This window comes from Ochotona curzoniae, unplaced genomic scaffold, assembly GCF_017591425.1.
Source record: "Ochotona curzoniae isolate NIBS_2020 unplaced genomic scaffold, NIBS_Ocur_1.0 patch49, whole genome shotgun sequence".
NCBI classification, from domain to species: Eukaryota; Metazoa; Chordata; class Mammalia; order Lagomorpha; family Ochotonidae; genus Ochotona; species Ochotona curzoniae.
Window position 1 is genome coordinate 374,782 of NW_024467027.1, and position 13,840 is coordinate 388,621.

General features: G+C 44.2%; 1 protein-coding gene across 1 annotated transcript in view; it reads right to left on the reverse strand.

The window, feature by feature from the left end:
- Positions 1-277: 277 nt before the first annotated feature.
- LOC121168061 (RING finger protein 17-like) overlaps positions 278-13,840 on the reverse strand; it is a 105,309-nt gene continuing 91,746 nt past the window's right edge. Inside the window, exons 31-36 of the mRNA XM_040997829.1 lie at positions 12,007-12,123; positions 10,738-10,906; positions 4,310-4,445; positions 2,985-3,174; positions 785-884; positions 278-450 (exon numbers count right to left, since the gene is read on the reverse strand). Coding sequence (XP_040853763.1) covers positions 786-884; positions 2,985-3,174; positions 4,310-4,445; positions 10,738-10,906; positions 12,007-12,123 — 711 coding nt within the window. The 3' untranslated portion in view covers positions 278-450; position 785. The remainder of the gene's footprint in view (positions 451-784; positions 885-2,984; positions 3,175-4,309; positions 4,446-10,737; positions 10,907-12,006; positions 12,124-13,840) is intronic.

Sequence of the window (13,840 nt, forward strand, 5' to 3'; positions counted from 1 at the left end):
CAGCACCTCACAGAGGTCCTGGCTTGGCCGGCCCTAGCCCTGCTGGGGAGAGACCAGCAAATGCAAGATCCTGCCCTTCTCCCTTATCAATCTGCCTTTCCAATAAAATGCAAAAATATAAAGCAGGGATCGCGTTTATGGATGGATTCCTCAAGGAGCGGGGGCTTCGGGGCCTTCATCTAGGTTGGCAACATTTCATTTCTTAGCTCAAAGTTCTTATGTGCCTAAAATATTTCACTTTGAGATTATAAAACAGGACAGATTGTAAAACAGGACAATGTTTGAAAGCAAGTATTTATTTTTTTCCTGCGTTTCTCATACAACCTGTAACAGCCGAACAAAGAATGGGACAGGAGTGTGGAAGATGGCCAACTGCAGAACAATTCAAGAAAATAGTCCAAATGTAACAGAAATATCCTTCTGGGTGCTGGAGGTGCTCTGCACACACGCCTGCAAGACAAAATGTGCAATCAGAGCCTGCCTGGGGCGGGACAGGGTCAGCCGCTGTGCAATCAGAGCCTGCCTGGGCGGGAGAGGGTCAGCCGCTGGCCCCGGTGCTGGCTGCACATCACGTTCCGTGTGCTCATTGATTCCAGTGCCACACCTGTGTGGTGCTGTGGCCGTCATTACAGCACCCCAAACATTTCTGAGATGCCCCATTGGATACTTAAGGCTCAACAGGTGAGCGAGGCCTGTGGTGAGCCCTCTGAGGAATCCAAGGGACCCAGGGGTGCCCTGCCGGGCCGTTTCACAGCTCTTGGGAGGGAGGGAGGGCCGTACTTACATTAGTCATCTTTGTCTGCGAGCCCCATCTCTACTAACGACATGTGAACTGGATACTGCTCGTCGTCGTATAAAGTCACTATTTGTTCTGGTGTCTGAGCCTAAAATTAAGACAGAATTGTCAAGAAAATCCAGTCACTGCTGCCTTCCCCCCCTTCCTCTGTCTGGCCACTCCCACAGCGGGGAAGTTGCTCCCTGTGCTTATCTGTAATTTACACTACTTCCAGAACATGTCTGCAGTTGTTTCCTTCTTCCCTGTAATAACTGAAATCCCACAGGACTTCCACAGCGTCACCACATTCCACATAGGAGGCAGTATGCTTTTCATGCATAAACCAACCAAGCTTTTTCATTAATATTTATTTACTTTTTTATTGTAAAGTTAGATATACAGAGGAGAGGAGTGACATAGAGGAAGCTCTTCTGTCCAATGGTTCACTCCCCAAGCATCCGCAATAGCCGGAGCTGCGCTGATCCAAAGCCAGGAGCCTGGAGTTGCCTCTGGGTCTCCCACATGGGTGTAGGGTCTCAGGGCTTTGGGCTGTTCTCCACTGCTTTCCCAGGCCACAAGCAGGGAGCTGGATGGGAAGCAGGGCTGCTGGGATTAGAACCGGTGCCCATATGGGATCCTGGTGCATTCAAGGCGAGGACTTCAGCTGCTAGTTTATTGCACCAGGCCCCCAAACAAGTTTTGTTATTCGTAGAGGTGAAAAGTAGCTATAAAGGAATCCTTGCTTGTCCTGTGCCTGTCTATATTTTCTCTGGTTTCTGGAGAATTCCTACATGAGCTAATCTTACCACTACACACAGCAGAGTATATGGATTTCAAAAACATTTTTCAGAGGTCAGTGTTGGTTAAGCCTCTGCAAGTGACACTGGCATCCCTCAGGAGCACGAACTTGAGTCCTGGCTGCTCTGCTTTTAATCCAGTTCCCCACAGGTGTGCCAGGGAAAGCAATGGAACAGAGTCCAAGTCCTCGGGCCTCTGCACCGACATAGGAGACCCAGAGCCCGGATCACAAGTCTAGGCAGGTATGGCAAAGGAGGGAAGCAGGCTGGGCCAAGCATGGGCATTGAGTAACAGGGTGACTGGAAGAGAACAGCCCTTTCTCCATCCCTCCAGCCAACTGCCCAGGGGATCCAGGAATCGCTGATTTTATGATATTCAATAAGAAGTCTGTTAAATCAACAACCGTTTCTGAAATTTTGAATTTTATGGTACAATTTTGTAGAGACTGGGACTTTCTTCCCACCCCCAATCCAACCCCTCGACTGATTTTCCCATGCTGCTACAATGGTATAGTCCTTCACAAGGAGTCATGGTTCCATCAGTCAGCTACAGTTTTTTTGTATAACATTTCCATTGTTAAAACATGATGCATGGGGGCTGGTGTCTGACGCAGTGCTTGAAGACACTGGATGTACACCTCCTAACACCTCAATGCCTAGGTTCGAGTCCTGCTTTGTAACAGCAGTTCCCGGTAACATGCATCCTGGAAGGTGGTGATAATGGTTCGAGTACTTGAGTACAGGAGACGTGGACTGTCACGCTTCTGACATCAGCTTGGCCCGTACTCTGCTTTGTGGAATGAACCATCAGCTGGATGATCTCTGACTTTACATTTTAAATAAATAAAAATAGAATATAAAACCAAAACCAAAGCATGATGCTTGGACAGAAGATAGCGTCCAGGCCAAGTCCACCCGTGGGCTGCTGCTGTGGGACACACTGAACCTCAGGGGAGAAAGCTGCATCAAACACCATCTGGACCGTCCCATCTGACCTTCTGATACATTCAAGTTCAATTCTATTAATTAAAACTTAGTACCAATGTACATCAAGCTTTCCCTCTTGTTGACGCAGCTGGCTGGCTTGCTCACTCAGGTGATCACCCTCGCCTGATGCTGTCATCGCTCCCTCCCAAGCCACCTGGGCCACGTACTGACTTCACTCTACTTGTGTTGGTTCCCCAGTCATGTGTGTGCGTTCTCTATTAGCTTATAAGGTGTTTGATGATAGGATGCTCATATCTTGATCCTTTCTCTTACTCATTACATCAGTGATGCATCATTACAAACTACACCATTTTATAAGTCTTGAAGTTAATCCTACTGTATTTTTGCATTTAGAATGGCATAGAGTAAACACTTTACAAAGCTAACAGGGGTAATGGCATTCTGGCTAACGTCCACCTGCTTACCATGGAGGAAGCGTAGAGCTGTTTCCCCTGAAGGCAGTCTATCATCGCCCACAGGGCTTCCATGCTCCACTTGGGACAGTATGGTATTCTTGTCTTTCCTGAATCCTTCAAGGGAGGTTTGAACCCAGCCAGGAGAACCTTTATGGCTCGGGCTGGATACTGCATAAGATGGAGTGGAATTTGACGCAGTCTGTCACAAAAGAAATGTTTAGTGTTCAGAATGTTTCAATTAAAATTCCCTTACTGCTTAAACACTCCTAAAACATTTGGAGAAAGCTTCATGACAGAATTCCATAGTGATTTTTTTTGGTCTATGATAGAAAACTCAGGCAAAATAAAAATCAGATAAAGTGGACTTCACCCAAATTAAAGTGAAATGTATTGAGAGAGACAATCAACAGTGATTACCATGAAATAGGAGAAAAAACATCTAAAACTAGGCAGTTCTCCATAAGAGAGATAAATGCCACAGATACATGAGATACTTATTGGAGAAATAAAACAAAAACCACGGTAAACTATCACCATGTACTCATTTGAATGACTACTATTAAAACAATCCAAAAAGCTCCCCCAAACATAAACATTAATGTTTTCTTGAGAAGCATGGAGAAATTGGAATCCTTGGCACTACTGGCAGAAATCAGAAGAGTAAAATGGTATAATGCTACAGAAGAGTATGGTAGGTCCTCAAGAAACGAACAACAATTAGTGTATAATCTAACAATTCAATTTCTGGGCATTTACCTAAAATAACTGGGAGCAGAAAGTACAGTCCAGTTCATAGGCAGACCACTGACACTAGTCAAAAGGAAGTCCAAGTCCTCTCATGGACGAATGGACAAACCAAATGTGGTACATATACACAACAGACTCTTGTTCAGACATTCTGCCTTAAGAAGGGAACATACTATAACAGGGATGAACCTTGCAAACGTCACGCTAAGTGAAATATGCCAGTCACAAAAGCAAATGCTATGTGAGAGTCAAGTCCTAGGGAACAGACACTAGATTACAGATTATTACTAGGGCTGGGGGACAATGCGAGGGGACAGCACTGCTGCCACGGGGAATAAGGAAGGTATGCAAATGCATTTGCTGCCATTTGCGTACATATTTTAAAACCGCTAAAATGGTTAACTGTATGTGTATTTTAAATACACCACAAACTCCTACATGTTAAAAATTCCTAACACATAAGCAGCATTTTTAAAAGGATGAAATAAATCTTCCCAGTTAAGAACCACAAAAAGCCAACCAACAAACCGACAAAAGAAAACATCTGAAAAACAAAACTAATGACTCAGCTAAATCAAAAGTTTAACCTGTTTACTGTCAGTTTTTCCGTTGATCCATAATCAACAAATTGTACCAGGATAGTTAAAGGATCAAATTCTTTAATGGAAACAATTTTTGCTCTATACCACAAGCCATCATCGTATTTTGCAAGGCAAGGCATTTCTGCAAAGACACAAAAACAATTGTGTTCACACTGCCATTTTCTTAAAGATATTTTTAATTACAAATACAAAGAAGGAGTCATAACAACCTTATGTCCACTATCCTGAAATAAACATCAGGAAACTGGCTTCTCCTATTTTTCTGTTATATTTCCTACATTTTTCTTTACTAATTCCTATGAGTTAAAGCTCCTAGTCTCTCACTGCCCATGGCTTAAATCTGGTACAAACCTCATTTGGGGACATCACTTTTTTTTTTTTTTTTTTTGGCAAGGGACAATCAATACAGTCTGCTCTCCCTCCCTTCAACTCTGTGCTCCCCCAATCTGCTCTGCAACGACCACCAGAATTACATTTTGAAAGTTCAATTACACTGCTCTGTGGTTTAAAGTTCTTGAATGACATCTGAACCACCTGCAACATCCAGTATTGAGCACTGCGGCTTCATCATCAACTCTCAACAATCTCCATCACACACCCTCAAATCAGTTACCTGAATAGAATAACTGAAAACCCTCATGCCTCTGCTTTAGCTGTCTGGCCCTCCATCTACAAGGTTTTCCTGAGTTCCCCCTATGATTAATTTGTATACTCCTTTAAAAAAAGTTTATTTTTTAAAGCTTTATTTATTTTTATTGGAAAGGCAGATATGCAGAGGAGGAGAGACAGAAATGAAGATCTTCCGTCTGATGATTCATTCCCCAAGCGGCCACAACAGGAGCTGAGCCAATTTGAAGCCAGGAGACATGAGCTTCCTCTGGGTCTCTCATGCAGGTGCAGGGTCCTAACGCTTTGGACCATCCCCGACTGCTTTCCCAGGCCACAAGCAGGGAGCTGGATGGGAAGCAGGGCTGCTGGGAATAGAACTGGTACCCATATGGGATCGTTCAAGGCAAGGACTTTAGCCGCTATGCTATCGTGCAGGGTCCATAAAAAGAGTTTTGCTTTTCTTATTTGAAAGGCAGATTTTTACAGAGATAAGAGACAAAGAAAGGTTTCCCATCTGCTAGTCCAATCACCCAACAGCTGCAATAGCTGGAGCCGAGCTGATCATGTCCCCTACATGTTGGCAGGGGCTCAAGGACTTGGGCCATCCTCTCTGCTTTCCTGGCCATAAGCAGAGAGCTGGGTTCGTGGTGGAGCAGCGGGGACTCGAGTGGGAGAAGCAGGGAGCTGAGTCCACCGTGGAGCAGCGGGGACTCGAGTGGGAGAAGCAGAGAGCTGGATCCGCAGTGGAGCAGCAGGGACTCGAGTGGGAGAAGCAGGGAGGTGGGTCCGCAGTGGGAGAAGCAGAGAGCTGGATCCGCAGTGGAGCAGCGGGGACTCGAGTTGAAGCCCATGAGACTTTGGTGCCAACATCTACTCTTCTTTCCAAACTCAGTTCCAGCATGACCTTGCAGAAGCCCTGGGGACTAACTGGTCAGCGGTCTTACACAGCCCTTAATAGGGCTGGTGATTTCCATGCTATACTTGATTTACTGTCTTTTTTTGGTAATTTGTTCCTCAGTAAAGAAATGTACTTTGTAGGAGAATCAAGATGGCAGAATAGGGTTTAAACGGATGGAGAAACATTTAATCAGGATGAAGCAGAGAGGACATATTTCAGGAAACAGGAAAGGACAGAACAACAGCAGAGGGGTACCTGGAGACTGACAGACACAGGAAAGCAGCGGACACAACAGTGTGGTGTTGCAGTGACTGATACTCCAGTGGCATTCAGCTAATGGTGATCTGAACTCCACCAGCAGCTGGAACTCCACCAGCAACCAGGTGGGAAGGGACTTTCACTGGGAGCTTGGGAGGTGAACCCAGACAAAGAACTGTCCGTCCTGCTGGTCTGTTTGATTTGACCAGGAGCAGAGACAGAGCAGCAAATCTCAGATGGGCAGTGCAAGAACAGAGTGGATTTCATAGCCCAGTCAGTCCCCTAGAGCTGAATTGGACGCCATTTTGCGTTAGGAGGAAAGGGCAAAGGGAAAGGGACTGAGCATGCTCTGAACTGGGAGTGAACTCATTTCTGACTCAGTGAACTGCAGCAATGTGGCATTCTACAGGTTCCACCCAAGACAGGTCTGAGTAGCCCTCAGATCTGACGGCCAGCAAATCAAGAACTCTAGTAGTGGTACATCAGGCACCATTTTGTACACTGTGGCAATAACTTTGGGAATGCAGGGACAACAGTGAACTGCGCATGTGCTGAGCTCAGCGAGAACTCGCTGAAGTCCCACAGGAAAATAATACTGACTGTGGCATCATACTGTTCAAATTGGTCCGTGTGGCACCCAGACCTAACATCCAACAGGTTCCAACAAGATCAGCGCCACCAACAACCTAACTAGATAGGACACCTGGTGTCTCCCTAATCCTGGGACCTGCTCCAACCGGAAGTGGGAGAAAGGTTGTACAGACAATGGTACAGCCTCAGCACTATATCACAGGAGGTGGAGAGTGGTGAGCCAAGAGCTGGGGCTGTGGAGACCACGGTGGAAATCTGACATAAGAACCCAGACCTGGAACTCACTGGAAGGAGTGGCACAAGTGGCTGCAAAGCAAAGAGTTGTGTACCAACTGCAATAAGTAAAATCGCATTGTAGACCTGTGGGTGACACAGCTTAGAAACCTGCTCCAAGGAGAAGACTCTGCTAACCAGAAGCACAATGATCAAGAGCAAAAGAAGAGACAAAGGCACAATGAATATTACCGAAAACTCCCCTGCAAAGGAGCAAAACCCTATGCCAACCTCAGAGTTCACTGAGGAAGACATCAAGAAAATGGGGGATACAGAATTCAGAAAACTCATTTTAAAGCTTCTGATCAACAATGAGAAGCACATACAAGAGTTCAAAGAATTTAAGGAAGCAGTAAAGCAAATCAAGGCTGGCATATCAGAAATTAAGAACACAGTAGAGCAATTTAAAGTACAGTGGAGAGTTTCCAAAATAGAAAGAAGCAAGCAGAAGAAAGAACCTTAGAATTGGAAGATATTTCTGTCATCAGGGAGACGCAAACAAAAAGCTGGAAGCAGAGCTGGATCAGGCCAAAAAAAGTATCCAGGAATTGAAAGACACTATTAAGAGGCCTAATATAAGAGTTATGGGAGTCTCGGAGGGAGCAGAAAGAAAAACTGGTTTTACAAATATTTAATGAAACAATAAAGGAAAATTTCCCTAATCTAGAGAAAGAATTGGGAAACAAGATCCAGGAGGGACACAAAATTCCCAACAGGGTTGATCAAAAGCATTCCTCACCAAGACACATGATCATCAAGCTCTTTTCAATTGAACATAAGGAAAAGATCGTGAAATGTGCACGTGAAAAACATCAATTGACATATAAAGGAATGCCAATTAAGCTCACAGGAGATCTCTCACAGGAAACTCTACAGGCCAGAAGAGAATGCAGTAACATGTTCCAGATTCTAAAAGAAAAAATTGTCACCTAGGATAACATACCCAGCAAAGCTTTCTTTTGTCTTTGAAAATGAAATAAAATTCTTCCAGAGTAAAGAAAAATTAAAAGAATTTGCCTCTTCTAAACCTGCCCTACAAATGATACTTCAAGATGTTCTCTTGACAGAGAAGAGGAATAGCACCCAACAAAACCAAAGGCAAAGGGAGGAACATCCCAGTAAAATGACAACAGAAGACTAAAGCAATGAACAACCCATTCCTAAAATGACAGGACCAAAGCACCATCCACGTATATTTAACCCTGAATGTAAATGGCTTAAGCTCAAATATCATAGGTTAGTAGACTGGATTAAAAAACAAAAACTCATCCATTTGTTTTCTAGAAAAGACACGTTTCACCAACAAAAATCAGCGGAAACTATATCACATGGGTGTTGTTGTTTTCTGTTTGTTTCATCTCAAAACACTTTCTTCTGATTAAATCATTCAATGACTCGTAGATCATACAGTGGCATCATTTTCTGCAAGAAGGTTCTTGATTTTCATTTCTTCAGCTACACGTTAGTCATTTAATAGCATGTTGTTTAACTTCTTGGTGTTGTTAATTTCTTTTTTCTCCCGGATGTTGATTTTGTTTCATGGCTTTTCATTTAAGGGAATGTATAGTAGCTGTGTAATGGAGACTGTCATATCTAGTAACATGTCATTTAACTTCATGGCATTGTGAATTTATTTTTTTGTTTCTATTGTTGATTTTGTATCATGACTTTTCATTTGATGGGATGTACTGTAGCTGTGAAATACAGACTAACATCCAAATGTGAGGATGAAGTGTGGTATGCATTTCTGTTTGCAGACAAGATGGACTTACAATGAAACAGTTTACTATATCTTGACAACAGGATTCTGGACTCTCTGCCATTGTCCATGCCCGCAATGATGGACATATGACTGAGTATGAAGGACTGTATGTTAGTAATGACATAAAGGAACTAGGTGGGGGGGAGGGAATTGGGGAGGGATAAGGGAATATGGAACTGTTTCATAAAATGATAGCAATAATTAAAAAATGAAAAAAAAAAAAGAAACGTACTTTGTATCCCCAGTGTGGCACCTGGTACAAGCAATGCTCAAACTAAAGTGGTAATGAACACTGGCTGAGTAAATCTGGAAAAATCAAGATGGCATACACCTTCACTTTGTCATACCCGCCCGGATTCCAGAGCACACAGAATGAATTTGTATCCACAGCAAAACAGGCAGGAATTCTCCCTTCCAGACTACAAATCTGAGCACACCAAGGGACTGTCATCAGTCTATTCATTATTTACATACATATTCAGCACTACACTGTGCCAGGTGCCCATCTAACTGCTCCTGACTCCAACGGCCACACACTCACAATACTATTGCAAGAGGAATGGTGGGGAGCAGAGAATAGCGCAGACACTTCCAGCAAGATCAGGGCAGACCTGAGGACAACAGCTAAGTGGAGGTCTTATCTGGGGGAGGCTATTTCCAGGCAGAAGGAACCACAAGTGTAACTTACCAGCCCACAGTAGGTCACAGTCAAGTAAAATATCACTGAGTAAAGTCAGCTATGACGTTAAACTCATGTGTTCCTTATCCCATGAAAACGCCTTCTGATACGTGCCAAGTGGGAAGAACAAATGCATTCTTCTATCACTGATAAAAATGCAGAGTTCACTCTGAGCATTCAAGGACCCCCCAATGCCACAAACTAGGTCCACTTTCCTCACAGAACAATCACACCTACTTAATAATGGTGTGAAAAATAGATTGGAAAGAAAGATTGGGAATCTGGCCTATCCTGAAAGACCTAGGAAACAGTTTCCCAAAGTGTAGGAGGACATTGTGACCCTAGAAGGTCAGCGAGCACAGGATTACAGTTGATTGGACAATATTTGTATGATAAACAACTGAATGGGTGCCTTTTGTGTGACTGATTGGATGAACAACCGAATGGCTACCTTTTGTATACCTGATGGGATATCATTTGTATAACAGGTGAGTGGACAGCATGTGTGTGAGAACCCTTGGTGGAATATACAAGACAAAGGGACTTCCAAACAAAAGCATAGAAATAGTTGATGGGTTTGTTGATGAGCTAAATACCTGAACCCTAATCTTATACGACCCTCAGTGTATAAAGTCTGTTGTCCCTATTAAGTTTCGTTTTGATCATGAGTCAGTAGTCCATGCGGGTTATTGCTCTGTGCAGCAAGTCCATCGCTGCAGGACAGCGACACTAAAGTGATCAGTGTAGGTGACAAAAGCCTCATTTTATTGAGCTAGCAATAAAATTACACAATTAGAAAGTCCTCGTGGGGCTGGTACGATAGTTGAATATGCTCCGCCTATAAGGACGAGCATCCCATATGGACACCAGTTCGTGTCCTGGCCTCTTCTGATGCAGCTCCCTGCTTGTGGCCTGGGAAGGCAGCAGAGGATGCCCAAGTCCTTAGGACCCTGCACCCATGTGGGAAACCTGGCTTAGCACTGGCTCAGCTCCAACAACTGCAGCCATCTGGGGAGTGAACCAGCAGATGAAAAATCTTTACTTTGTCTCTCCTCCCTCTTCTTAAAATCTGCCTTTAAAATAAAAATGATCTTCAAAAAAAGAAATTGATTTTTTTCTGTAAAAGAAAGTCTTCTCCATGCATTTTTTCAACACAGCCTGATCTTTGGAAGGTAAAAATGGACACAAAGGATTCGCTTGTCTTAGTTCACCTTCATGGTCTGGAAAGTGGGAGAGATGAGCCCCGGGGTGCCCTGGGGATGGAGCTCACGCACCGAACTTGATCGCCAGCAGCCCATCTGTCACACCCTCAGCAAACAAACAAAACATGAAAACAAGCCGACCTGTTCTAAAGTCAGTCAGAGGGGGAAACGTGTCTACATTCTTGTTGGACCTCCGCAGCGCTTCTTCAAGGCTCTCAGGCTCCGAGTCCCAGCTGACTCCGCTGTCATCCGTGTCATTGTGATGGTTAAACTGATTACAGCTCTCTACAGAGTCAAGGCAAATGTAGACCTAAGCGGGAGGAAGAGAAGGAAGCAACTTTCAAACTGTCATTTCTAGTATTCACCGACATGGAGAGGGCCTCCCACCACGGCGCCCACCTCTCTGCCCCACTCCAGGAATTCCCTCCTGGACAGGGAACATTTCTGAGGTGAAGGTGTGAGATATGCAGCCCAGGCAGTAAGAGAGCCTGGGTTTCTGGGTGTGATGTCTGTCAGGGACTGAATGCTCAGGAAGTCTAGCCTGCAGGAGCCCTGGGCCAGGTGCAGAACTGTCACATTCATGGCTGGTTCTGGAAGTGAACTCTGCATCCCTTGACCCCTCAAAGTCCTAACCACTGCCCCACGGGAGATCCCGTGCCAGAATCTGAACTAGCTCTTGGATTCCTGAGCCTCGTACTGTTCTCAGCTGTAAAGCTTGTGGTAACTGCTATACAGCAATAAATAACACACAAGCTATTGAGAAATTATAAAACATGTAACAGCTACAGGAAATTCTTTCCTGCATGATAAAAGCATCCTTCAGAGAATGGTCTTCTGTGGAGAAAGCTGAAGACGTTGTCAGTGTTACTCATCACTTCTCCGTTTCTTTCTTGTTAGCCAAGGAGACGTTAACTGCATTTTCTTTAGTACATTCCTCTCATTCAGTCAACAGTCACTCACTCACTGAGCACTCTAGGTCAGACACTATTGTAGGTTCTAGGGGTATGTCACTGAATACGAGAAAATAATCCGCGTGTCCACGGAGCAACTTGGGGGAGAAGGCAGACAAATAACCCTACACAGAACTGTGGCACAGGTTGCCAGGAAGCGAGCGGCGGTCTAGAAATGCACAGAGCACGGCCAAGAGCACCAGAACTCACGGACCGAGATGTAAAGGATATCCTACATCGGAAAGTTCCACAAAAATCTACGCATGTGATGCTACACCAGGAACACACAGATGGCTGAGAAATGTTCACCCTATCAAATGGCATAGCTTCTACATGTCTGAAGAGGGTACCAGTACAGGGTGGGCAAATCAGAGGTTACCAATTTTCAATTATTTAAAGTCAGGGAGATGGAGCTGTGTGTGAGACCCAGCCTGTGGTTGCATTTTGAGTTCCTGCATACTTCATTTGGCGAGACCACATGTTTCACTTGAACAGCAAAGAGTTCTCCTGGGGGAGGCAGAGACGAAGACACGTAAGGTGGCACAATGGGGGTCTCTGTTTCAGACAGAAGCAATTCCTAGAACAAGACAAAAAAAAAATTCAGATCTGAAAATGACAACTATAAAACAATATAGTATAGAAGATCTACTATAGTGTCAATTTACTTTCAATGAACAGAAATGAAGCTGTCAGATACTAAATACAATACAATTTTGAATAAATATGAACAGACTGTGATGACTAAACATCTTTAGGCCTTTTTTGTAAAAAAAAGATTTATTTATTTTTATTGCAAAGTCAGATAAACAGAGAGGAGGAGAGACAGAGAGGAAGATTTTCTGTCCGATGATTCACTCCCCAAGTGGCCGCAATGGCTGGTGCTGCGCCGATCCGAAGCCAGGAGCCAGAAGCCTCTTTCGGGTCTCCCACACAGGTGCAGGGTCTCAAGGCTTTGGGCCATCCTCGACTGCTTTCCCAGGCCACAAGCAGGGAGCTGGATGGGAAGTGGGGCTGCCAGGAGTAGAACCGGCGCCCATATGGGATCCCGGCGCATTCAAGGCAAGGACCTTAACCATTACGTTGTCGCACCGGGCCCTGGACAGAAGATGTTTCTCTCTGTCTCTCCTGTGTATCTGCCTTTCCAATAAAAATAAACCTTAAAAAAATGAAATTGCACTGACTATAAAATCTGATTTTTAAAACTCTTACTGCACACACACACACACACAACACCCCACAAGTGACATAATAAAAAAAAACCAGATAAACTGGACTTTAATCATTAAATTTTCAACTCTGGTGCTTAAAAGGATATTGTCAAGAAATTACACTGACACAGAATGGGAGGACGTATTTGCAAATCATGGGTCTGGTAAGGGTCATGGATCCAAGATATATCAACAGCTCTTCAAACCAAACCAAAACCACACACACACACCCGGGATAAATAACCCCTCTAAAATATGCAGTGGATTTGAATAAATATTTTTGCCAAAGAAAATACAGAAACAGCCAATAAGTATGTGAAAGGATGCTCAACATTATTAATCAGTAGGGAAGTGCATATCAGAGCCACTTCACATTTGTCACAGGATGGTTAGGAAAAAACGTCAGATATCAAACACCAGCAAGGATGCTGAGGAAGCAACTCCCAGCCTGACTGTGAAAAACCACTTTTGAAAATAGTCTCACTGTTTCTTAAAGACTTACAAAATGTGCATAATACTCAAATGTCCATCCATCCCTACGTGCATAAACAAAATGTATCATGTATAACATGAAGTTTAATTCAGCAATAAAAAGGAATAAAGTATGTATGATTCCACTTACAGGAACCGTATAGAATAGGCCAATTAGGAGGCAGAGATTAGCTGGTCATAGAGCTGGGAAAGGGAAGAATGGGAGATGAGTGTTTCTGCCATGAGGTTTCTGTTTTAAGGTGGTAAAATATTCTGGAATTATGTAAGGGGTAATGGTTGCAAAAGTCACTAAATAATACCATAAACTATTGACTTGTGCCTGCACATGCCAAATTGGGGCTGGAAGTAGACCCCGCTAAGGTGTAGCTCCCACTGGTGAGTGCCAGCGCAGGGGGCTGGCCAGGTAACTGCATCTATTGGTAGGTGCACTGCCTGGTGCAGGAGACAGACCAAACCTCACTCTGCACTGGCTGGCGCACACCCGAGTCAAGTCTGACGTCACCCCAGGAGAGGTTTCTTATAAGATTCCTCAAGTAGATGGCTGGACTCCAATCCTCCTAGCCACAGGGAAAATCACAATATGTGTGTTATGAC